Here is a 24,996-nt window from a genome sequence, read left to right on the forward strand (position 1 = left end):
AGGAACAACTTGCAGTGCAGGAAACAAAAAGCCCCACGATGAATACATAGATGTGAATATTAACGCACCAGGCAGACCATAACTCATTGGTATTATTCAATATTATTTTATTCAATGTTTCATTTTATTGGATACGGTATATATAATATTATCAAATAAAATGGGTAGAGGCTCTGGGTTCAATATGCGATTACCTTGGCATGAAAGCGCGCGCACACACACACACAGAGACTCAGACTCAGACTCCCCCGCCCCACCTCAATCCAAACACACATCCAGGGATCAGCACAGTCACCATCGGGAGCTAAACAGAGAGGGATCACCGGGAACACTTCAGCCGCCGCTGCTGTCGACACACACACACTACCACCTGCGTTGACACTTTTATATTTCTAACGGAACAACCGTGAACATAACGGGGGTGTGGGATACTGGGAGGACGGCATGGGAGAGCTCACGGCGTTTCTGCTGTTACTGGTGGCGACCTTGACGCTTTCATCCGAGGTGAGTAACGTACCAGCGGAGGAATCATAGCCGTGGGAGTCGGTGAGCCGTCTGCGGCCCTGGAGCCACAGCGGCCATCAAACCGACCACAGCGCCGACCGTCGTGTCTAATCTGATTTAAAGACGTTATAAAATAACGGTTAAAGCCGTCTACTTATGACACGAAGGCTGCGCAGCGTTAATGGTTATTATCTGCCGTGCTGCTACCAAAGATAACGTGATTACTGGGCTTTGCTGAGGCCCACTCTTTGTTTGATCCAGTAACGTTTTAGTTGGTTTTCCCTTGACAGTTGTGAACATATTGTTCTACGTGTCCACCAATATTAAAGGGTTGTCACACAGATTCACTGCGTATAATCATCAAACCTAATATTATCAGCGATGCTCCCAAGGCCTGCCGTTAGATGTCAGTGATTGACAGCTTGGCCCTGCCGTGTTGGACATGTTTTGATTAGTTAAGGGGATAATTTGTTTGATGTTTATTACAATACGACTTGTTGCAGGGTTAGCTGTTATCTATTTATCGCTAACGTTAGCTAGATAGCTAGGTTAATTCACCTAGCTAATACAGTGGCTAGGGTGTAGACAGCTAACTAGTGCTAATGTTAGCTTCTTCCAGAATAAGACACACAACGTCGTATGCAGTCAGTTTGCCTTCTTATATACAGTCTATGGTTGGTCCTCTTTAACATCTTAACGGTTTCAAATAGGCACGTCCATACACCAGCTATACCTGACTGCACGTTAAGCCCAGATGGTTATAAGTTAAACCCCCTGAGGTTTTTAGCTATGCTAATTAGCAGTGCTACTGCGTCGACCTGGACCACCTGGACTAGTCCAGCAGCGTTGCAGATTGGTGATATTGCTGAGGAGAAAGGAAAAAGAATGCAGCCTTTTTTTTAGTTTGACACAAGCAAGATGGCGCCTGCAGCTCGCTTCTGGTGCTGTGCAGGACGAGGGAGTCAGACAGAGCTTAGGATCAGCTGGATATAGGATGAACACTACAATGCTTAATGCAAATCAGTAGATGCATACAGTGGTTTTTTCATCACCATGCTACATTTAGGAGAGCAAGCAAGTTAGGGAGACAGTAGTTTTTCCCACCCAAAACTTATCCCTGCGTGCTGCAGAGAAAATGTCCCTGTGCAGAATTATTTACACTTTTTTGACGAAGGCAGCATTTAAGACCTTTCATCAATTAATACCACCACATTGTCGTACCTGTGATCGTCCTGAGATACTATAGCTGCTCTGTTGCTGCTCTGGATAAGGTGCATGAAAGAAATCACGTTCTGCTGTATTTTTCTTTGCTATTTTGTCACAATACTGGTCATAGTTTATATCTTTGCTGTACTATTGTTCTGTTATTTTATCGCTTTTTTTCACAGGGTGATATATGTCTGGTGAGATTAGATTTATAGCCTATCCATGTAATGTAGTTAAACCTGCCCTTTGGGTGGCAATGCATTTCATGTGTGTTAAGCTGCAGGCTGAGTCACGATTGAAAGTGTCACACAGGCCCTGCAGCACAATACCTAGATGTGATAAGATGTGGCATGGCCTGCTGCAACACTCCTCCACAATCACAGTGTTTTTGAGCTCCGTGTAAGACCAGGTTTGACTGGTTGTCTCTGTGTAATAGGATACTAACAAGCTTAGGAGCATTTTACTGGTAGCTTAGCACATGGCTTGATATATCTGTGTCTTGTGTTTTCAACAAACAGGATTTGAATTGCATTAGCCATATAATTAACCATATAAGCCATGATAAGTGGGGTGAACTATTGCCCATTGACTGATGTACTCAGACTTAACACTAGCTTAACACTATTTTGTTTCATAATGAATCCTGTAACACACTTTCTGTGTTCAGGTATCCACTGATATATGCACCAACTGCTTATTGCTCTAGTTTGTATTTTCCTATTTCAAGTTTTTTTTTATTCCAACGTTATGAGCAGGACTGCAGTGACGTATGATGCAAGGCGCTCAATTAAACAAAGGAAATTGCGCAACTAGATAAATGATGGATGACGTTATGCAATGTGCTGATGAGGTGATAATCCTAACTCGCAGCAATGCAGATCTTCACAAGCAAACATAGCATGAAGCCAGAATTAGTCATTTAAAGATTGTTCGCAGATGTCTTGGTGGCTGGAGTAATGTCAGCTTGCAGCGTCAGCCTATTGGATTTCTGCCAGAAAAATTCAAGGCCCAGAATTGGAAACATCCTCCAATTGTCTACGCTAACAAAAACGAGTGGAAAACAATAAATGCAGACGGCTATGTGTCCTACTGGAAAAATAGAAGACCAAAGTCGGTTCAGTTAAAAGAAGAGGTTGTTTTTCCACTCGTATTTTGATTTTGATAGCCAGTGAGCTTCAGTAAGTTTCTCTATATTAAAGAACGCTCATTGAACATTCTTTAATATAGGAAATGATTAAAACCCCATAAGACTGGCTAACAAAGGGCACGCGTGCTGCCCTGCGGCTGTAATGCTTAGCTCACCGGCTTATGGGCTCAATGGGATGAATCAGAGTGTCTTTCCTTGCTTGGGCTTAAACCAGTAGCACATTCCTCTATCTATCTATCTATCTATCTATCTATCTATATTATCAGGTACTTTAAAGAGGCCTTTATCGTTATGATCCCAGTATTGCATAGAGAGACAGATGTATGCGCCGGATTGTATGTGAAAGGCAATAGAACAACATGAGTGGGGCTAAGTATACATACGCTGGAGGAGATGTTCAAGTGTAAGTTATACTTTAGCCAGTCTGGTACCATCAATCTTCATTGTGTTCCCTCTTGTCTGTCCAGGTGCCTGCTGATGACTCTGTGGGTTTGCTAACTGAGCCCCAGGTGGCCATGTTCTGCGGGAAGCTCAACATGCACATCAATGTGCAGAGTGGCAAATGGGAGTCCGACCTCTCGAGCACGAAGAGCTGCATCGGCACCAAGGAGGGCATCCTGCAGTACTGCCAAGAGGTAATTAAACTGACTGAGAGTGTGAGAGTGAGAGTGAGAGTGTGAGAGCTAATGTCTGTAGAAAGAACATCAACATCTCTCCCTTCTCTCCAGGTGTACCCAGAGTTGCAGATTACAAATGTTGTGGAGGCCAACCAGCCCGTCAGCATCCAGAACTGGTGCAAGAAAGGCCGCAAGCAGTGCCGCAGTCACACACACATTGTGGTGCCATACCGCTGCCTGGGTAATCGTTTTGTACTGATGCAGTTCTATGTTAACAAGCATGTTTTTGTGTATGGTTGAGAATGGATATACAAACTACCTGTACTGAGCAAATGAATGTTCATGTTGCAGTTGGGGAGTTTGTGAGCGATGCCCTGCTCGTGCCTGACAAGTGCAAGTTCCTGCACAAGGAGCGAATGGACCAGTGTGAGAGCCATCTGCACTGGCACACTGTCGCCAAAGAGGTGAGACAATCACAACATTCAATGCTACTCCATGCACTTCTTATTGTTATCTCGCCTCAATCATTACGTCTGCTAGTGGCTTTTTCTTCTGACTTATTCCTTTTCTATCTGGTCTTCTGTTATTTTTTAACCTACCTCCTATTATAATAATCTGTGCATCAGAGCTGAATTATGAGTGTGGGGCTCTTTATCTCCAGTCACCACGGTTTACCACAATAAGCTCTCATATCCCTATGATCATAGCCGTATGACATTATTGAATGCTGTGTGGTTTCATTTTGTTTTCTTATAGTGCTGTAGGAAGTCATGATTATCGCCTGTTTATTAAATTTAGTCCTGTGGAGACCGCTCCATGAACCTCCACGATTACGGGATGCTGTTGCCATGTGGTATCGACCGTTTCCGAGGGGTGGAGTTTGTCTGCTGCCCGGCGGAGGCGGAGCGAGAGGCGGACAGCGGGGAGCTGGAAGGGGAGGAGTCAGACGTCTGGTGGGGCGGAGCTGAGGCCGAATACTCTGATAACAGGTACCATCCCTCGCACGCATTCATCCAGCTTGAAGGACACATCGCTGAATGATATTAAATATATAATATATATATATAATATATATGTAACATTGCTCTCCCGGCAGCATGTCACACCCGACCGACACAGAGGCAGCCATCACTGAGGACGAAGAAGAGGAGGAGGAGGACGACGACGACGACACAGAGACTTTTGAAAGGGATGAGAACGGAGATGGCGACAATGATGAAGACGACGACGATGAGGAGGAGGAGGAAGACGACGACGTGACCGATGAACGTGATAGCGATGAGCGCAATGCTAACATCGCAATGACAACCACCACCACCACCACCACCGAATCAGTTGAGGAAGTGGTTCGAGGTGAGAAATCGAGCGCATACGCACCCTTTGTTTACATGTATTCATCCATTTGTTGTTTTTCATCGTGTGTTGTTTTGTTGATTTCCGTAACAAGCTCCCCATTTTGCATTCATTTTTATTTGATCTTTAATTTGCCTGTGTGTACATATCTCAGACGTTTGTTGGGCTCGTGCTGAGTCGGGCCCCTGTCACGCCATGCTGGAGCGTTGGTACTTCCTGCCTGAGAAGGGCCGCTGTGTTCCCTTCTTGTTTGGGGGCTGTGGGGGCAACAGGAATAACTTTGACTCGGAGGAGTACTGCCTAGCTGTCTGCAGCAGCTCGTGTAAGTCCCAGGACCGGAGCCGCCTAAACCACGATGTGTCCACGAGCCTGATTCCTGTCCTCAGGCTGCTGCAGATTGTCTCTCCGTCTCACTCACTCTCTCTCTTCATCTCCCTTTCCTGAGTGTCTGATGGCTCTTAACCACTCGGAGTACTGACAGGTGGAAAACCAACAAAGCATCAGTCTGTCCCTCAAAATTTCCAAACTCTGCCCTTTTTGTGACTTTCAGCATAAAGCCCATTCCTTCCTCTAGAAGAAATAGATCTTTAAACATGTGTCACAGGGATATAGTCGTATTGTTATAAAGTGTTCGTGATGTACTTAAACATCTGGATGGTGTAGTTGTGGGCTAATATTATACAAACAGGAGTAAATATAGCATCTGTTGGGGGACCATTTTCAGCCACGGACTAGTACATATTCTGGTCTGTAGTCAGTATTTACAGCAACCAGTACGATGAATGTGGGATGTGATGTGATTTAATAGTTTTTGTACAACAATGGAGGACTATGCCACAGAGGAATGAACTACATCAGGCTTGGACTACACAGATACCTGTTAGTCATATCAACAATTGATTGCATTCATGGGATTTGTTGACAGTAAATATAGAATGTTGTTAGCCGTATCCTTGAAGAAGCTTAGAGACCAGCCATTTGACATGAAAGGTAACTGATGATATTTGAACATTGTGGTGAAAGAAAGATAAAAAGAAGAAAATGGAAAGGCCAGCTGATCCAGTGAGTGTCCCTTTTGGAAAACAGCCATGACACCCTCGTAGTCATTTACTTCTAAACCATTTTAATTCCTCATTTCATCGTTTTGACACTAACTGATACTTCTTCCAGCATGTGGACGATGCAACGTAAATAATACCGACCGTTGAATGTCGGCGTGCGTCTGCATGCGTTTCTGCACACGTGTGTTTGCATGCCTTGCAGCGGGACGGTCTGCTGCTGCGGCTCCGTAGTAGTCTGACCGGGCAGCTGTGGGTCTCTAAGGATGTCATAAATATGTCTTAACCAGCTGAGTGTTGCAGTGTGTTAACCGTCACAGTGAGTGTGTGAGTGGGGGAGGGTGTTGTTAAAGGTTAATGGGTTGATTTGCTGTTTCCACCCATACTCCTCAGTGGTGCAACGCCTGCCCTGATCCTGACTCGGCACTTTTAATCTTATCTCCAGGCTCCCACATTACATATAGACAAACGCACTTGTGCTGTGAAACTAATCACCCTTTGTCCCCTGATAACCGGTGTGTCTTCTAAAACAGTCTGAATGTAGCTAACACATATTGTATGTTTTTTAACACACTTGAATTTCATGTGTCTGAAATACTGAAACCCTGTGTGACGCTGCCTCTATAGACTGCATTGTGTGTTTCGGACGCACTGGGATCAGTGTTTTTCCTCTTTACTTGTTTTCTTTTTATCCTCTGGGTGTTTTCTTCGCTGCCCTCTGTTTGATTCCGGACTCTTTGTCCTCCTCCAGTGCCCACCATGGCCCCCAGTCCTCCAGACGCCGTGGATCGGTACCTCGAATCTCCCGGGGACGACAGCGAACACTCTGACTTCCAGAAGGCCAAGGAAAGCCTGGAGGCCAAACACCGTGAAAAGATGTCCCAGGTATGCTTGTGCGTCCTAAACATTTCTGTCTGGGATATTGCCCTGTTAAGGTGTCCAAATGTGTGTCCGTCTGTAATGCTTTCGTCCCTGGTGTGACCCGCTTCATGTCCAGGTGATGAGGGAGTGGGAGGAGGCTGAGAGGCAGGCCAAGAACCTTCCTCGCGCTGACAAGAAAGCTGTCATCCAGGTAGGAAACGCATCACAACTTCTTCTGTATTTCAGTATCATTCGTTAATGTCAAAGGTGATTGTTGTGAAAAAACATTAGTTCCCTTATCTAGGCCAAAATGAATGAAAAGTCACCTATATTTGACTTGAATAGAACTATTAACCCTCTGAACCCCAAAACCCACCAGCGGAATTGAAAAGCATGTTTTCTTTAAACAATCGGCAAAACCACCTGATTTATCATAGCCATAGAAAACATTATCGTCAGATTTTCCTCTTACCGACAGTCCTTCTGTCAGAAAAAGCGACACAGTGCACAGCGTTGAGGAGAGGATAAGTCGTAACAATGTGAATAGTTCAATAGAGCCAACATTGCTAACACTATAGATTCCATTGTTTTCATGATTGCGTCCTCCACCATCCTTCATAGTACATATGTATTTGAACACTTTACTAGGTGCAGCACAGTGTTCTTATGTTCTGTGTAACTTTAGCTATTTATAATTGGATGTCAATTATTATTGTTACTGTAAGATGTACTGTATTTGCAGCACTTCCAGGAGAAGGTGGAGGCTCTGGAGCGGGAGGCAGCAGGAGAGAGGCAGCAGCTGGTGGAAACCCACATGGCCCGGGTGGAAGCTCTGCTCAACAGCCGCCGACGCCTGTCTCTAGAAACTTACATCAGTTCCCTTCAGGCCAATCCTCCACGGGTACACACACACACTCGCACACACCCATGTCCACAATGTCCACAATCCAACAATAGCTGTCTCAGGAAATTTCCCATATGTGTCATTATTCTGTAGTCATAGCTGGCAGGAAATATAATGAAGTGTATTTAGAATATATACAGCACACCATATATGTTTTGATGATGTCACTAACACAATACAACGCTGCCACCTCCAGGCTCGCCAGGTGTTGAGCCTGCTGAAGAAGTACGTCCGTGCAGAGCAGAAGGACAGGCAGCACACGCTGAAACACTACGAACACGTCCGCACAGTTGATCCCAAGAAGGCTGCACAGATCCGACCTCAGGTGCTCTACCTCGCTTACTTACAGTCCAAAAAAAAAACGTTTAGCTCTTTCAAACCTTTAATGTAACTTCTTCGCTTCCTTTAGGTGTTGACCCACCTACGTGTGATCGACGAGAGGATGAATCAGTCCGTCGATCTGCTCTACAAAGTGCCCAGCGTGGCGAACGAGATCCAAAACCAAGTCTGTAAGTGTTTTAGACTTCTTAACTGTATGAATGACTGCTTTTCACACATCTGCAGTGTGAGTCAGGGTATGACGACGCTGTTAAACATTGTTGTTAAACATTACAATATCATAAAATAAAAAGAGATCACCACAAGTTAATCTTAGTATTATATAGAGTTGAAACAATTAAAGTTGATTAGTCGATCAACATAAATTGTATCTACAGCAATGTGGTTTATGGATCAAATGTTCAAAGATTCACCAGTTTCAGCATTTCATATTAACTGAATTTCTAAATACAGGTTTAAGAACGTTGTTCAGACATTTCAAGATTTTGTGAGAAAGTGTAATCGTGACATCTTTCAACGTTTTCTGACAATTTATAGACCGAATCAGGAAAATAATCAGTGGACAAAAAAATAATGCTAACAATGTTGGGTAGCATCCCTTGTTAGTATGCTAAACGTGTCTTTTACATTTGTCATGTTGTGATTTGTTCATTTTAAAGAGAGATGCGCTCGTATTGGAATACCGTCTAATTAAACCAACCTAAATATACTTTACACACACACTCAATGAAGCAGCCCCTCGCAACCTCTTGTAGTGCTGACTGGGGATGAAAAGCAGTTTAACAGCATGAGTCAAGTGATGGATGGCGTGCTGATAGCACAGCATCTCTGTTAGTTTGCTCTTCAGTGATCAGGACACCGGACGCAGCGTTTCTCCGTCCCATCCATCATCATGCTGCATCTTCCTCTCTCACACTCTCTTTCTCCTTTTTTTTCTTGCTAGCTGTTATAATGCAGAGAGTTCAGTCGGAGCTGTCTCAGCAAGTCTCTTCACTGCAGAGCGATGGGCGGGTGAGTCGAGTTGCACTCACTAACCTATGCATGGAGTTTGTCCCCAATGGACCGCACTGGCTCTCTAAATAGAGTCACCCCTACAATGAAACCAGAAGAGTGCACTCGGTAGAGTGCAGATCTCCGCCAGGTGTGTCTCCCTCTCCCCTCCCAAACAAGAAGAGTTAAATCTCACTCAATTGTCCCTCCTGGCTCCCTGTCAGTCAAGATGGTGGATTTATTAATCTCATCTCGTGCTAACTTTGGAGGATCATAATGTATCGGGTATGACATTAGTCTGCAGATATGAGACCAAACCTTTCTATGGATGGCCGTTTTTTGAGCCACAAACCTAATCTATTGGCCTGCAATAGATTAGGTGTGTCTATCCTAGCATTGCAGGAGAAAGCGGTTGTTGATCCCTCATTTTTCTAAAATTGGGAATCGCTGCAACCACAAAAGTTCCTTGAGCATACAGTCATAACTGAGCACAAATAGTGTTGGCTGATGGGTCCAGTAGTATGCAAGATATGCCGTGGACGGACAGACAAGAGACAGACACACACACACACACACACACACACCTGTGGCCAATGTCAGACTTTCCACCTTTTAGCAGATAATCTGGATTAGATGGCACTATCAAAGAAGGCCTCCCTGAGAGTCTCACGCCTTATATGTCCATATTACTGTTGCTCTGTGTTTGCAGGTGGACGGCAGGGTGAGTTACGGTAACGACGCTCTGATGCCCGATCAGGCCTACAGCTCTGCTCCTCTGGACCCTGATCTGGACAGACTGGGTTTCATCCACCCCGAGAGCTTCAACCAGCCCAACACAGAGAACCACGGTAACACACACAATAACATCATAAAATGCATGTGGATGTCAACTTGACTTTGCAATTTGACATTTTATCCCCTTTAAAAAAAAAAAAGTCTTAATTGTGTGAATTTCTCTACAGTTGAGCTTGTTGATGCTCGTCCACTTCCAGACAGAGGACTCCCCACGCGTCCTGGTGAGTGTGAGTCTGTGTGTACTTCTTCAACTATAAGCACATAATATACACACGTTTTTATTACATACTTTGTGTGTGTGTGTGTGTGTTTCAGTATCTGCGCTGAAGCCAGAGGAGATGCCAGAAGTGCGGATGGAGACTGAAGAGCGGCAAAGTGCTGGTTATGAAGTTTACCATCAAAAACTGGTACGAAAACACATTAATATCATTTATTTCTGTGTCCTGCAGTGCTGTCTTTGCTTTGTGCACATTAACAGTTTGTTTTTTGTTCTCGATGGCAGGTGTTTTTCGCTGAGGATGTGGGGTCCAATAAAGGGGCCATTATTGGACTGATGGTTGGTGGGGTTGTCATTGCAACCATCATTGTCATTACTTTGGTGATGCTGAGGAAGAAGCAATATACGTCTATTCATCACGGTGTAATTGAGGTAAAGAAAGGCCTTTCGGGAATAGGTTACATGTGTGAAATGCAGCAAAGTGTCTTAAAATCGTTTCCCTCACCCTCTTCTTCTTTGGTAGGTGGATGCAGCAGTGACGCCAGAGGAGCGTCATCTGGCCAAGATGCAGCAGAACGGCTACGAGAATCCCACCTACAAATTCTTCGAGCAGATGCAGAACTAAAGAACCGCTCATCAACACTTTCTCCAGACACGCACCCCCCAACACTCTCTCGTAGGGTCTGCTCCATTCTGGTCCCTTTGCCCTCAGCCCCTGCACACTTACTCCTCGTTTAAAGGCAAAGGAAAGGTGTGAAGAGCGCTGCGAAGGCAGATTTTTATCCTTTTTTGACAAAAAGATAAGTGACATGTTTATATCAGTTATTTGTCTCAGTCAGGGGTTTGTGCCAAAGGTAAATTAAATGGAACAAAGCCTTCTTGATCCCTGATCCCTCGATTGTAAAGAGCCACACTTGAGTTTATATTAACCCACAATTGATACGACAAGGGTACCATGTTTCACCTGCACATTTCAGCCAATCGCAACAAAAACGTCATGTTTGTACTGAAAGGCCCAGTTAATGATTTATATGAAGGCCCCCCCACCCCAACCCCACACACACACACACACTCCAATGACAGCTGTGCCGTGTTTGATGACATAACTGCTATTAAAGCTGGCGATGGGTGTAGAGGTTCTCAGAGAGCCGCTCCGCACAATTAGAGCCCAACTGTTTCAGGTTTGTTTTACAAAAAAGGAGAAAAATACGCAGAAAAATTATACATAATCAAAATATGTAAAAGTTTAAAAAAAAAAATATATTGAATGTTTTTGTTTTCTGATTTATTTTGTATTTGTATGTGTAATATATTAAGACAGAGATTAGCTGTAAGTATATGTAGTGCATGGCAATATTGATGATGGATACTGTATGTTGAGGTCCAATGGAGCATTCCTCTTACTAGGTATTTTAGCAAGATTGTACATTTCTAGTCTTTGTGATCTTGTGATATGAAGAAGAGAAGTATTCAGAACCCGGTCTGCTTTGTCGTCACACAGACTTGCTTTAACTGGATCCTGGCTTGTTGCTCTCATCCCCATGCTCCACTGTTGTTAGCTGCATGGGCCAAATGCTCTATATGTAATATATGAAGTGTAATAGTATCCGAAAGGAAGACTATTTTGTTACTGTTTGCGTTCTATGCACTCTTTTCATTTTGGAAGTCTGTTCACCAAATATTATCGCTGTTAAGTCCCTGATGCCGATTCACGCTGTCGCTGCACATTTGGGTTTTTATTAGAACGAGGAGGTCAAACTTTAGAACGGTTTCTGAGTGTGCATCATTCCACTCTCTTGATTGTAAATATTTGAAAGATGGGAGATCCAGCTCTCAATGGCCCACTTTCATTTGGGAAATCCACCCGTCTTTTCATCTTGTTCATCTCTTCTTCAGTCTCTTTCTAAGCCCCCATTTGTCCCGTTTATCCTTCCTTTCTGGCTGTGTCGGCAATATTGTACAGCGCAGTGTTCGCTTAAAATGACGGGACTTGTTGGGCCTACAGAAATAAATAACCTTTTCTCCTCTTCACACACATTCCTTCATCAAATCTCATACACATTCTATTTTTCTACATTTCCTGCATATACATGTAGATTCTGTTTGTCCTGTGGTGTATATTATTTGTTGTCAAGACTCTTAAGAGTCCTCAAGAGGTGAAGAATTACCATCAACACCGGGACAACTTGCATCAGCATAGAGTCATTTAGTTATCATCGCCACCTCCAGTAAACATGAATGTGATATGCATATTGTACTTTTATACCACAGAAACAAAACAGATCGCCTCTCTGCACATTATAGCCACACGTGTACAGACACTAACTGAAGCTCCTAATCAGGTGAATGTTTAAACTTTGTATCGATGCTCACTCTGGGCGTCTTTGGATGCTCGTGTTTAATTAAAAAAAGAAAAATTGTGCCCCCCTCCCTCTCATTGATTCAGTGACCTCCCTTGGTGTGTAGTTAAATGAACCATTTGCTTAGAGTGAGACAAAGCTTTCTACACTCAGTATACCATGAATAAAGTTTTGAATGTACATGTGTCTTGTTCGTCACTTTGAATCATTTATACAGGATTATAAATACTCGAGATGAAAAGAATCTCAGACGTTTAGAAAAAATGCTTGCCACTTTATTCCCTCTAGTGGACAAAAAAGGGTCCAACAATTCAGGGAACAAACACTAAATAAAATACAAAACAGGTCTATTAATGGAAAGTATGAAAATACACTTGTCCTGGTGACTATCAAAAACATGAAATACCGGTATATACAGTGGAAATGATCCTAAACTAGAGACAATGAACGCATTACACAAAGCGCATAACTCAGTCATGCATTCAAGCATTCAGTCAGACGCACACAACATATCTCACATTCGGCCGCCTCATTCTGAGCACACTTCTCTTGGTTAGAGTTAAGGAAAAGATACAAAAAAAAAAAACACCTTTTCACCCGCCTCAGTCAAACTTCAAACAGTAAAGACAATGATAAAGTTGATAGTCCACGCTGATCAGGGATCAGCCTTGCGTTTCTGTGCCTGCTGGACACAGTTGTGTCAAAAGAAAGAAGAAGAAAGTTGATTTAATTTCCAGTCAGCGGTGGAGAGCACACTTTGGCGGCTGGAGGGCGCTTTAACGCGGCCTCCTCTAACTGTCTTTTTCTAGCGTGGTGGTGGCCAGCGTCACCGTCGTGATGGGCTGTCCGATGCCGTGCATCTGCATGCGAGCCAGTTTCTTCTGCTCGCAGTCGGTCACCAGGTTGTTGAGCTCGTGTGCGCTGTAGCCGATCAGAGTTCTCAGGTCGCACACAAACTTGTAGACGAAGCGCTTGCCCTGCACCTTGCTGATCATGTCCCCGTCGTAGTAATACCTAAAATGAGAACATGGAAGTCAGAATCTCACTGCATAAAGCCCAAAATAACATCCTACGGTATTTTGTTAAGTGAAACAAAGAGACGTTCAGCTTCTGTGATGCTGGCGTGTTATCTGTAATCACGCTCTAGGGCGACATTATGCCACCGCTGTTTGGTTCAGTGTGAAAAAGCAAAGCCGGCATAATTGCGGCTCTTCTTTATGGCAGTATTGCAGAATCTCTCTGTGAACAGGGCTACAGATTATACATATATGTATAATGTCTTCTTCTGGGGGAGCTTTGTTGTTGTCATGTGACCATTGAGCAACACTAAGCCACTGGAGCACATCTTTAAAAAGAAAACAAACAAACCTGAGGGCTCTGCTGAGTTTCTCATAGTTCATAGTAGGCTTGTTCTTGCGCTGGCCCCATTTCTGCGCCACAAGCTCCGGCTGGTTGAGTTTGAACTCGCCCTCCTCGCCCACCCAAGAGATGCAGTCTCTCGCATCCTTGTCTGTCAGCAGCTCCAGCAGGAACTGCCAAAGCTGGATCTGGCCGTTGTTGCCTGGCACCAGAGAAACGCCGCATTTAACACATGGCTTAAACAATGAAATGCTTGTCTAATGAGTTGCCGAGTGAGTTTTACCTGTGCGGTTACCAGGTGAGCTGCGCTCCTCTCCTCCAGAGATCCGGGGAGTTCTGGGGCCACGGCTCTGCTTCAGCACCTTAATGGTAGTGGGTGTGCTCACCTGAGCAGGGATTATCTGCACAGCTGGAGACGCAGACAGAAAAGGTTAAAGATGAACAGAATATCAACGACCAGAACAACTGATATGCTGTAAATAGAGCCATTCCATTTGTAAGTAAATGGACGATTTCTGCCTTTAAATGTACTAGCTTTGTTCTTAATGTCATCGCTGGCCTGTAGGCAAGTACACGAGTTCTCTGTGTTGTGTCTCATCAGATCAGATAACTTGAGCAGCTCCTGACTGGCCAAACCTAGTTCTGAGCTGACAGTGTCTACAGAGGCATTTTCACGTTTCATGGAGAGCCTTTGGCAGATTTTTTACTTACGTTGATCAATGGTGACAGTAGCGTCCCCTCCAGACTGGTCCTGGCTCGCCAACACATCTGAAATAAATACAAAGTGTTAGGACACATTCATTAGGCCATAAGGACTTTCCCCAGGTACACACAAGATGCAACTTAGGCCTTCATTTCACCTCTGTAACACCTAAATAACTCTGTGACTTACATTTGCGCAGGAGCTCCAGGTGACTCCAAAGAATCTCTCCGTTGGGCACTTTATGAAGGAACTCTTCCTGGCTGAATAAGCACAGATCACGACCCGGGATGTGAATGCTGCCTATTTCCATCTCGTCGATGTTAAACTCTTTCATGACCCACACAGCCCAGTGGATCACCTGGTCAGCTGACCAGAGCACAGGATCTGAGGAGAGAGAGAGAGAGAAAAACATCATGCACAATCACATTTACTTGTTACCACATTAAGGATTGGTTTCCGACAGAGATGCATCTCATCTTAAGTTGTCCTCACCATATGGTATGCCCAGGCGAACCTGCTCTTTGCGGTAGCCTTCAAGTGCTGCGGCCCAGCGTGTAACCTGCTCCGACGTCTCGTCAGACAGGCCAGACCGATCCACGGAAATGAGATGACCCTCCTCCATCAGAGTGCCCTCCTCTCCCGCTGCATCTGGATCAATCACCACCTCGACCGTTTCCACCGGCTTCACGATCTCCAAAATGTTCAACTTCTCCTCACCTGGATGAGGGAAAAAAACAACAACACACAAACAAGTAGGTGAGGTTGATGTGGTGTAAGTGCCAATTAAACCAACATAAAGCTATTTATAGATTTACTGATCTTTGAAGCATCTTCTCAGTACCTGGCTTGGTTATTATCTGCAGGCTGAGCTGCACTGTGCCATCCGTCTTTACTCCCTGGTCGAAGAGGCTGTGGTCGGGGTGAAGCTAGGAATGAAGGAGGAATACGACAGATTGTTGAATCAGAGCTGAACAGAGAGGCAACTCCACACTTGGCTTTACAATCAGACTTGCATTACGCACCTGTAATTATGAAATCATAAAGAAATCTTGACATGCTTTAATTATGTACACATTGTTACCTGAATGTCCTGTAAGCAGATCTCATATGCATCCAGTGACATTTGGATCCGGGGCTCCAACAGCTTCTTTAAATTGCCAACGGGCTCATTGATGTCGATATCTTGTTGAATCAAGTCCGATGCAGTGATGGTCTGCTCCTCGACACTATATGTAAAAGAAGAGAGGGTGAAATAACTGTACATGTGTATTTATTACAAGTGCAAGAGTATACAAGTTAAATCACCATTATCTAGCTTACCCTTCCTCCAGACATGCCTGCTTCTCCTGTTCATCGATCTCGATCTCTATCATCTCTTCTGGTTCACCTTTAGACATTCTGTCTTATGCAGAGAGCCAAACTGTAGGAAAGTAATGAAAGGTATTTAATATATATATTTTGTAAAACACTGATTAACTGACAATGACTAACTAATACATGTTAGCTGAGGCCCTAAATTGTAGAGCTATTTAATTGTAGGGGTGGTCGTGCCACTGTGTCAACCCCCTTAACTAAATTCTACTCAGCATACTATACATACTATATGTACCGTTTTATACATATATACACACACACACACACACACACGGTGACTTCATCAGATGTCAACAACCCCCAAAGTATTCAATATAATAATAGAAGACCATGAAATGAGTTTGAAATGGCATAAATGGTGGTTGTTCTTTTTATAATGCCATAAAGATTATAATTGAACATTAAAAATATTTCCCTTAACACAATAATGTCACAGCAGGAAAGTAACTTCTGGTGATTTCCCCTTTATTTTTCTGTAAGTGTAAAGTTTAGTAGCACAAACTACTTAAAAAGGCATCCAAAAAGTTGTGAAACATGCATGTCACAATAATAAGAGAATATTTCAGCTTCCGTGTGTAAACGTGAGGATCGATGACGTATATGTGGAACTGCAATTTGGGGGTTTCTACTCTAAAGGCCTTTCAGCCTCGACTCCTCACTGACCGCCTGGAACAGTTCTCTGACTGATCCTAGTGCTAACGTTAGCCAACTCGAGGGCGAGGCTTTGGCACGTTAAGGCCAACTGGTAGGCCAAAGTAACCTTAAATAAGTGAGCAAACATATTTATACATCATAAACACATGTTGTAGAAGAAAATAAAAGTTAAATATATACAGCGGGATACACATGTCGGTACACTGAATCTGGTCTACACTGAACCAAGTTAGCTACTATTTTGCAAACGAATGCACCGCGGCGCGAGGCAGCCCATCAACCAACTGTCGATCAACGGTTAAATATCCAAGAAACGCATCGCGCTTCGTGACTTAAACAAATATTCGCTAAATCAAACTTTAACTCTGCGCGAAGAAAACTTTTAAAACGGAAATAGAATAAACGGAAACAAAACAGCATAGGGCAAATGGAAAGGAGCCGGAAATCCTGGCTAAAGGTTTACAGCGTACAAGACTTCCGAGAGCAGCCGCGACAAATACGACACGAGCTTCCGTGGAAAACTAATCGCTCAGAGCGACTGAATTCACGGGGCCAACGCTCAGTTAAACACAAACTGAGACTATTCCGAGAAGTGTGGACTGACAGACAGTTTTAATCGTGTCTGGGTGTATACGCACTGTGTGTTTGAGGCTGGTCGGAGAGCAGTCTGTCCACTTTACTACTGTTAGCAGCCAGCTAACACAGAACTGCTAACGCGTTAACGGAGTTTATCATCAAACCTGACGGTGTTTTCCAGATTGCGAGGAAGCCACACGAGTAGATGTGGTAGCAGTGTTAGCTTAGCGTTAACGGAAGTTGGCTGGTGCTCCGTGAGTGTGTATAAATGACTAGCTTGACGGTAGGCGGCCTCTTCCCACGAAGCTAAGTAATCAACAACAGCTAACGTTAGCTAGCTAGTTAGTTAGCCACAAAATAGCGGGAAGGCTCTAAGCGCATCAAACAGAGCCACAATATGTCCGCGGTTTAAGTCCACTTTCTTTATAACAAGCACATCTGTCTCAGACACATCCATACCTCTCAAAATGTCAGCCTTAGAAGATGTTGGATTATGTTCAACTGTGGTAGATAAGCACTCAAAACTCACACACAGTCGGGTCGTATCATGCAAGTTTTTGGTCAACTACACACACTCGGAGGAGGGGCGGAGACTAACGAGACAGTTAACGTTACCCTAAAAATACAAAAGGTAACTTGTCTTTATTCAAGTGTGGACTTTATTCACGTTATCATAATTTATCAGTATACATGGCCAGGATATGAACTTGGGTGATTTAATTAATTAGGCCTATATGTTTCCTCATCCGATTTAAATGTCATGGTATTCCTTTATTTAAATAGCCCACTCTTCAGTTGTTTAACAAAACAATCACCAATAATTCCACTAAGTAACTAATATGCTATGTATCCTCCATTTAATTTTTGTTTTTGATATTCCTCGTGATTCCTTCAGGCTGTTCATCTGTATAACTAGACCAGGAGTTTGAAATCAAGTGTTTTGATTACTTGCAACAGGACAAGATTGGTCCGCTAGGGGGCACTCGGTTAAAGCTGTGTGGCTCTATTTAGCCCCTCCCTACACATATTCCCCAAAACATTTTGCCCTGTTTGTGGACCACATTTATCATATTAAAGGTATTAAAACTGAATTTGAACACAGTTCCTCTCCACAACACCTCAGTACTGTGCAGGGGCCACCTAATGACCCGTACTACCAATCCAGTACCTGGTCCCCCTGGGTATGGGGTCCTAGATGTGGTTTGCCCAGTTCTTAATCCTGCCTTGTTTTGCAATAGTAAGGCTTATGTGATGGCTATATCGATGCACATGACTTTGGTTGGTCGTTTTGTTCTTGCAGACTTATAAGCAGATATACTGTGATATTCAGTGACAAAACAAGCATGGCCTGTCCACAAAGAAGCTCTTTGTTTTCTTTAATATCATCCTGACTCCTGCGTTTATGGACTCATAGGTTTGTACTATTGCATTTCTGTTAATCTGTCAAATATTATAAGAACAAACAGATGTCTGTAGATATGATGATGGTGTTTTGTAAATGGTTTGCATGTTGTCATGTTTTTAACCCTTATTGGTTGAATTTTCTCAAATGAAATGCAGAAATGTGTCGAGTTTACTAATAAACTTATTTTAATTAAACCAAATTGGTCTTGTTTGTGGCTTTAATAATTTGACAGAGGATATGACTTTGTTTTTAAATGTCTCATTTATGTCTTTCATAATGTAGATCCTTGTAAATCACTATTTAAAAAAAAGGAATACAATAATAAAGTGGTATGTAAAAAGCATGAATATTGTAAGTTATTGTTATTAGTAAAGATAATTTGAATCCTATGGCACCATGTGTATATTTCATGCTTTAATAAGAAAATGATAATGCACACCTAATTTGCATTTATATACAATTACACTCGGTGGTCCTGAATACAACACTGACCTTGTTTTGGTTCCATTCCTTAATAACAGCCCCCTGCAGTCAAAGAATATTAGTAGGATACATAATTACTTTACCTCGGACCATTTCAAATCTCCACGTTTAAATGCAAAATTGTAACTCAGAATTGACTGCATGCTTTAAGCAGCGGGTTTAGAGGTAGAGGGTGCTACACGTGTGTATGTACAGTATGAAAGCGACTCTTGTTTTGAAAGTCACGCTAAAGACGGAAATGACCTATATTGACAAATATCCGGTTATTGTGTCATGCCTTCAAAATAAAGGCCTTCACTTTTAAGTATCGTTCTAAAGTAATTAAAAAGTGCAGCTGAATACGTTTCTTCACAGTTTACGTTCCGCAACTTCTCATAAAAGACTGAAAACCAGCAATGTTTTATATCTGATTCCAACGACAGCTTAAGGATAACGGACACTTTCATAGACGAATAGTACCAAAGACAATTATTATAATATATATATATATACAGTTATAATGATATAGGGCATGTAGAACAGGCAAGCTGTACAATTTCATATATATGTGTCCATTAACCAAATAAAAACAGTTCAGTGAGCATGCTAGAATACAATGAAACTTTAAAACATACTCTAACCCTATTTGTATTTAAGCGTAAATGATAACATGAGGAAACTAATGTCTAGCAAACACCAAACTATGAACTCTAAAACCCACACCGTTGAATCGACAAACTTCCAGAGACAGTGACAACAAAAACTACATAATGTTTTAATTACGCAATACATGAGCTTCACGAAGATATAATTTACTACAGGGACATTGCATTTGATTACATTAGGTTGCTCAATTGTCAGTAAACTACATATTTGTAGATTACACATTTATTGTGAAGGAGAGGAGACGGATGTCTTGTCGTTGCTGCTGCAGGTTGAGCACAGGCGAGCCAAGATGGCAGAGTACCTGGCGTCCATTTTTGGGACAGAGAAAGATAAGTAAGTAGTTAACGTTTATTTTGTGTATTGTTAAGCCATTGTGTTATCTTCTTCTGCTTAGGTACCCTTTGACTAGTAGCACCACGTACAGCGGTGTTTTCAGTCTGTAGCAGTGAACGTTACACCAGCTCACGCGACCAACAGCTAAGCTAGTGCTAGCACGCTAGTGTTAGCGTGCTAGCTAACGTTTGTAAAATACCGCGCTGCGACTGCTAGCTCCTCAACATCTGGGGGCTGAGCAGTGCTAGGATGGTCTGAAAAAACCCACTCATACAGGGTTCCTTTTTCTGAATTAAAATGAACCACTCTACAAATTAAATACTATTTAAACTGATACACTTACCACCATCTACCATTGAGTTAGCTAACGACAGTTAGCCACTTTATGAAGCCCATAGAAACCTTTTGTTTCCGTGGGATACACACGAGTAACATTATTTAACTAAGCTTCTCGCGCTGTTATTGAGCGTATTAAGGGGGAACTACGCCCATTTTTAGGAATTCATACATGTTACTCCTTTTTCCCGAGGTAGTACAAAAACATATATTTATAATCATGAACAACTCTCTTCCAGAGTAAAACTCTTTTCAAAATGTTACGTAATCAAGTAAAACAATCTGGAACTGTCAGACATATATACAAGCTGTTATAGACACTGAGAACATTTACTAATGTTCTTACTAAATGGGTACATTTTCTATTTAAGAGCTGAGCACACTGCAGTAGAATAAAGCTCATTGAGGAGGTAAAGAAAACAAACATACTGGGGGTCAATTAAATCAGTCCCCCATTTATTTTCTATGGAGTAGCTTCACATAAATTTGCTTCAGCGGTTTCTGGCTTTTAGCAAGAGCAGCTTATGTTGACTGTACATTCGTAGGCCATGTAAATAACATATTGTAATTCTTAATTGAGGTGATTGAAGGGGTTATTTTTATTTGGTTCACTCTGTTTCTTTTAATCTAAATCACAGAAAATACATTTTGCTCTAGTTTTAACCCAGCTCAAATAAATAAAATGTGATGAATACCAAAAGACCTGAAATGATTAATTAAATATTCGGTTGAAAGAAAATGAATTGGCAACTTTCTCTGTAATTGATTTATCGTAGTAGTCCTTGTTCAAGCAAAAAGGAGACTACCCCCTGCAAGCCAGGTTACACTTTTACAACAATAATAACAACGTCTAGAGAATGTCTTTATTTGTACCTCATCTCCATTGTTCTCTCTCTTCTTTAGGGTCAATTGCTCCTTTTATTTCAAAATTGGAGCTTGTCGACATGGCGACCGTTGCTCCAGATTACACAATAAGCCGACATTCAGCCAGGTAAGATCGTAAATTGTTTTGTTCTAAAGTGTTCCAAAATACACAGATAAAGGGAAAACAATATTTTTCTCATTTCGTATCGGAATTATGGGAAGACTTAGGCCTGAAAGGGTCGTGGGTGAGCGGGTCGTTATTTGTTCGATCCCCAGCACCTACTGTCTGTGCATGCAGAGAGTCCTTGGGGACGCCTCACAGCGGCCCACTGCTCCTAATGCTTAGGATGGGTTACATTTCATGTATGTACCTACATGTATATGGCCATTATAATAAAGGTTTTAGGTTTTAAAGGGTTAGTGTTTGGGCTTTACAAATATAATTAACTTAGTTTTCTAGTTGTATCTGTGATCCACACAACCTAGTCACATGTCGTACCCTTCTTTGATTCACTATGCCAGTGAAGAAGAAGCAACCTGGGTGTGTTTTAAGTGCTTTTCTATATTTGTTTATATCTTAACCAAGCGTCAACCTGTAGGATTGCAAAAATATCTCCATTGCGTCTTCGATATTTTCTTGTTGCGTATGAAATCTGACTTTTGTACTTTTACAATCTACGGTATTTTCTTTGAAATATTTCTATGTTACATCGTTTTTTTCTATTATTGTTCTATCTTCAGTACCAAAGAACGCACTGCATGTCGATACCCACTGCCAATCATAACTAATCATCCCAATAATTTGCTTCTTTTTTTCAGACGATTGCCCTCCTGAACATTTACCGGAACCCTCAGAACAGTGCCCAGTCTGCTGATGGTCTGACCTGTGAGTGTTTCTATACCTTCTATATCTATAGAGAAGTAGAGGTGTGCCCAGTATTCTTGAGGAGTAAGAGGGAGACAATATGTTAGTAAAAGCTCTCACTGTTGAAAGGTCGGCTCACCAATAGGAACTAGTTTCCAAACCCGTTCTGGAAAAGCAAGGACTTGTTTTCATATTTTTTACAACAATTGTTCCAAAATATATATTTATGGGGGAGACGTTGTTTTTATAAATTAGAGCATTACGGTGCTGCCAGACTGAGATAGACAGGACTCCTCCTTCCTATTTATCTTCTGTGATAGGAGTGATAAAGTTTACAGATAGTAACGACCAGATTGACCCTGGCATTATAAAAAAAAGCAAATAGTAACCCGAAAGGAGTCAAATCCGAGGTCCCTGTTAAACACATACTTTATTTAAGAAATGATAAACTATATCCATATGTTGTTGTTTTATTTTCCTATTATCTCTTATCATCACTAGGTGCCATCAGTGACATGGAGATGCAGGAGCACTATGACGAGTTTTTTGAGGTATGTTCTGAATGTCTCGTGTTTTTGTATGAATTAAATAGAGGAGATGTATTATAATGATCAGTGAGCTTTAGAGGTGCTGGTAGGTGGATTTTGTTACCATTTGACAGAGCCAGACTAGATGTTTACCCCTGTTTCCAGGCTTTGCTCTTAGCTAAGCTAATTAGCTTCTGTCTGTAGCCTCATTTTGACCATACAGACATTAGAGGGGTGGCAATCGTCTCATCAAACCCTCTAACACAAAGCAAACTATTCCTTTAATGGACTCTTACTCAACACGGCAACAAATGCCTCATGTTACACTTCACTTTTCACTTTCAGGAGGTCTTCACTGAGATGGAGGAGAAGTACGGAGAGGTGGAGGAGATGAACGTATGTGACAACCTCGGGGACCACCTAGTAGGAAATGTGTATGTGAAGGTGGGTGTCTGAGTCTAAAAGCCACATATGCTACCTCTGCTGTAATGCCATGTTGTTAAGCTTGGATCCAGAGCCGGTGGTTTTCATCTCTTCCCTGTCTCTTGATGGTCCTTCATAGTTCCGGTATGAAGAGGACGCGGAGAAGGCTGTGATAGACCTGAATAATCGGTGGTTTAATGGACAGCCCATCCACGCTGAGCTCTCCCCCGTCACAGACTTCAGAGAAGCCTGCTGTCGCCAATATGAAATGGGGTGAGTGCTGCGTGAAACAAGGTGCTCAATGAAACACTCTTTCTTTTAGATTAATGTTGGACTATTTGATAATACAAGTAGGAAGTTCTACTCTGTATATTATACACCCCCAATGCAATATTAATAGTTTATATTCAAAAGATCGATACTTGGCGTTTGTGTAGTGATAAAATATCGAGTATTATGCTGTAACTGTTTGTTTTTTCCGCCCCTATTGGCAGCCATCCCCGACTCCTCCGGTCTGATTGGAGTTTCGTTTTTTTAAGCATTATACTTAATATTTATGTTGAACTTATAATGTTATTATCTAACATTAGCTTAGCATCCAAGCGGGAGACTGAATTTACATGATGTATCTCCAGCTGTGACTTACCATCACGTTTTCATAGAAACCCACATAGCGGTTTCACTAAACGTGCCTCTCTTGAATATACAGTAATAGTCTGTGACTCAGCTAAAACCTGCTGATAGAGGTGTTCTCTCTCACTAAATATACTAATTGCAGATTATTAATGATCATATTGGCAGATACAGATCCCTTTGTTGTTTGATTATAGCGGCTGGTCTACAAGGCTCCAGACTATTTATTTTGTGCCATTGTCCCAAAAATAATTTCAACTGCTCTGAAGTCAGTAAACCATCAAAAATTCTAAAGGTTATCCTTTTACCGTGTTATAGTATTTGTAGTGTTTATTACTGTGTAATTAATCCGCGGTTCACACCGTGAGGGGTGATCTGTACGGATCGACAGTGGTCCGTTCTATAACTGTCTATAACGCATCAATTCTTGTATTGTTTTAATATAAGTTTATTTTTGGGTATACAGCTCGTTTGTTGTCCTCCATTGAGCAGTGGACCGCCTGTCATATGTGTGATTTATAGGTTCTGACCTAAAGCTTTCGTTAACAGCATCTACCTTGTATAGCTCATCTCTGTGGCCGCCATCATCAGTCCTACACCTCAGACGTGACTTCCTGTCTTGCTCTTCTCTGCTGTAACTAATCAGCGTTGCTTTCTCTCCACAGGGAATGCACTCGTGGTGGCTTCTGTAACTTCATGCATCTGAAGCCCATCTCACGTGAACTGAGGAGAGAGCTCTACGGGCGTCGGAGGAAGGGGTACAAACACTTCCATTGTTGTTTTACATTCAGGCACTTACCTGAACCTGCATACGTAGTTGTTTTTATAACGATTAACAATCGCTCTTTCTTCACGTCCACAGCCGCCACAAGTCCCGGTCTCGATCGCGAGAGAGGCGCTCTCGCTCGAGGGACAGGGGTCGGGGAGGGGTCGGAGGAGGCGGAGGAGGGGGCGGCGGTGGGGGCGGAGGTGGAGGCGGCGGAGGAGGTGGAGGTGGCCGTGACCACGAGAGACGTCGCTCCAGAGACAGAGAGCGTTCCGGACGATTCTGAACCACAAGCCATGACTACTTGTCTTTCCCTCCCCGTATCAATCCCTAGTCTATCTTTTTTTAAAAAGTTTGTACCCTTTCAGATCTATTCTAGGACTAATTGAAAGGTACCTGATTTTGACGCTGTGACAGCATTGATGATCTTGTTTTTTTCTTGATTTCTGAAAATGACTTTCACCTCATTAAATTTCACATTTTTACTTAACGTGACTGATTCATGACTCGTGCCTGATATTACAAAGCCTAAATCATTTTCTTACTGCTGAACTAAATGTGCACACTGACTATTAAAAGACCGTACATATAGTTTTTTATCAACTCATTTAATTGCTCAGAGGACAGTTTTTCACTGACACCTTTATAACTTCATCGGTTACAGATAACAGCATTCTGGGATTTGAACCTCACAGTCAC

At 42.5% G+C, this 24,996-nt stretch overlaps 3 protein-coding genes across 8 annotated transcripts; 2 read left to right on the forward strand and 1 right to left on the reverse strand.

Moving 5' to 3' along the window:
- The first annotated feature begins 292 nt into the window (after positions 1-292).
- On the forward strand, positions 293-12,538 carry LOC306703658 (amyloid-beta A4 protein-like). 2 transcript variants are annotated; one of them, XM_079169690.1, is made up of 18 exons: positions 293-504; positions 3,325-3,492; positions 3,586-3,715; positions 3,826-3,938; positions 4,273-4,463; positions 4,571-4,827; positions 4,982-5,149; positions 6,637-6,770; positions 6,883-6,957; positions 7,489-7,647; positions 7,847-7,975; positions 8,060-8,159; positions 8,933-9,000; positions 9,689-9,827; positions 9,942-9,995; positions 10,090-10,181; positions 10,277-10,423; positions 10,515-12,538. In XM_079169690.1, exons 1-18 carry the CDS (start codon positions 445-447, stop codon positions 10,614-10,616), a joined length of 2,286 nt encoding a protein of 761 aa, XP_079025816.1. In that variant the 5' UTR covers positions 293-444; the 3' UTR covers positions 10,617-12,538. The 2 variants fall into 2 exon arrangements, with proteins under 2 accessions (XP_079025816.1, XP_079025817.1); XM_079169691.1 differs by lacking the exon at positions 4,982-5,149.
- A 72-nt stretch (positions 12,539-12,610) lies between these two features.
- On the reverse strand, positions 12,611-17,586 carry gabpa (GA binding protein transcription factor subunit alpha). 5 transcript variants are annotated; one of them, XM_079170339.1, is made up of 10 exons: positions 17,477-17,586; positions 15,734-15,833; positions 15,495-15,639; positions 15,255-15,339; positions 14,906-15,130; positions 14,603-14,797; positions 14,422-14,478; positions 13,994-14,119; positions 13,720-13,912; positions 12,611-13,365 (listed from the first exon to the last, which is right to left on the reverse strand). In XM_079170339.1, exons 2-10 carry the CDS (start codon positions 15,808-15,810, stop codon positions 13,143-13,145), a joined length of 1,326 nt encoding a protein of 441 aa, XP_079026465.1. In that variant the 5' UTR covers positions 15,811-15,833; positions 17,477-17,586; the 3' UTR covers positions 12,611-13,142. The 5 variants fall into 5 exon arrangements, with proteins under 5 accessions (XP_079026465.1, XP_079026467.1, XP_079026468.1 ...); XM_079170341.1 differs by having other exon boundaries at positions 17,547-17,562; XM_079170342.1 differs by lacking the exon at positions 17,477-17,586 and adding an exon at positions 17,182-17,197.
- Positions 17,587-19,817: 2,231 nt separating this feature from the next.
- On the forward strand, positions 19,818-24,787 carry u2af1 (U2 small nuclear RNA auxiliary factor 1). The gene is made up of 8 exons (XM_079169576.1): positions 19,818-19,883; positions 21,123-21,210; positions 21,903-21,969; positions 22,450-22,499; positions 22,821-22,919; positions 23,038-23,171; positions 24,197-24,289; positions 24,394-24,787. Exons 1-8 carry the CDS (start codon positions 19,840-19,842, stop codon positions 24,581-24,583), a joined length of 765 nt encoding a protein of 254 aa, XP_079025702.1. The 5' UTR covers positions 19,818-19,839; the 3' UTR covers positions 24,584-24,787.
- The last annotated feature ends 209 nt before the right edge of the window (positions 24,788-24,996 follow it).

The sequence above is a fragment of the Pholis gunnellus genome, assembly GCF_910591455.1.
Source record: "Pholis gunnellus genome assembly, chromosome: 12".
Taxonomy (NCBI): domain Eukaryota; kingdom Metazoa; phylum Chordata; class Actinopteri; order Perciformes; family Pholidae; genus Pholis; species Pholis gunnellus.

Excerpts from the sequence above, each read along its gene's own strand:
- LOC306703658 (XM_079169690.1), top strand. The coding sequence starts at position 445 with ATGGGAGAGCTCACGGCGTTTCTGCTGTTACTGGTGGCGACCTTGACG. Across the intron at positions 7,976-8,059 it reads CTGCACAGATCCGACCTCAG|GTGTTGACCCACCTACGTGT; the intron begins GTGCTCTACCTC and ends CGCTTCCTTTAG. Across the intron at positions 9,001-9,688 it reads CACTGCAGAGCGATGGGCGG|GTGGACGGCAGGGTGAGTTA; the intron begins GTGAGTCGAGTT and ends CTGTGTTTGCAG.
- gabpa (XM_079170339.1), bottom strand. The coding sequence starts at position 15,810 with ATGTCTAAAGGTGAACCAGAAGAGATGATAGAGATCGAGATCGATGAA. Across the intron at positions 15,640-15,733 it reads CAGGCATGTCTGGAGGAAGG|TGTCGAGGAGCAGACCATCA; the intron begins GTAAGCTAGATA and ends TTTTACATATAG. Across the intron at positions 15,131-15,254 it reads GCAGATAATAACCAAGCCAG|GTGAGGAGAAGTTGAACATT; the intron begins GTACTGAGAAGA and ends TCCCTCATCCAG.
- u2af1 (XM_079169576.1), top strand. The coding sequence starts at position 19,840 with ATGGCAGAGTACCTGGCGTCCATTTTTGGGACAGAGAAAGATAA. Across the intron at positions 21,970-22,449 it reads GTCTGCTGATGGTCTGACCT|GTGCCATCAGTGACATGGAG; the intron begins GTGAGTGTTTCT and ends TATCATCACTAG. Across the intron at positions 24,290-24,393 it reads TACGGGCGTCGGAGGAAGGG|CCGCCACAAGTCCCGGTCTC; the intron begins GTACAAACACTT and ends TCACGTCCACAG.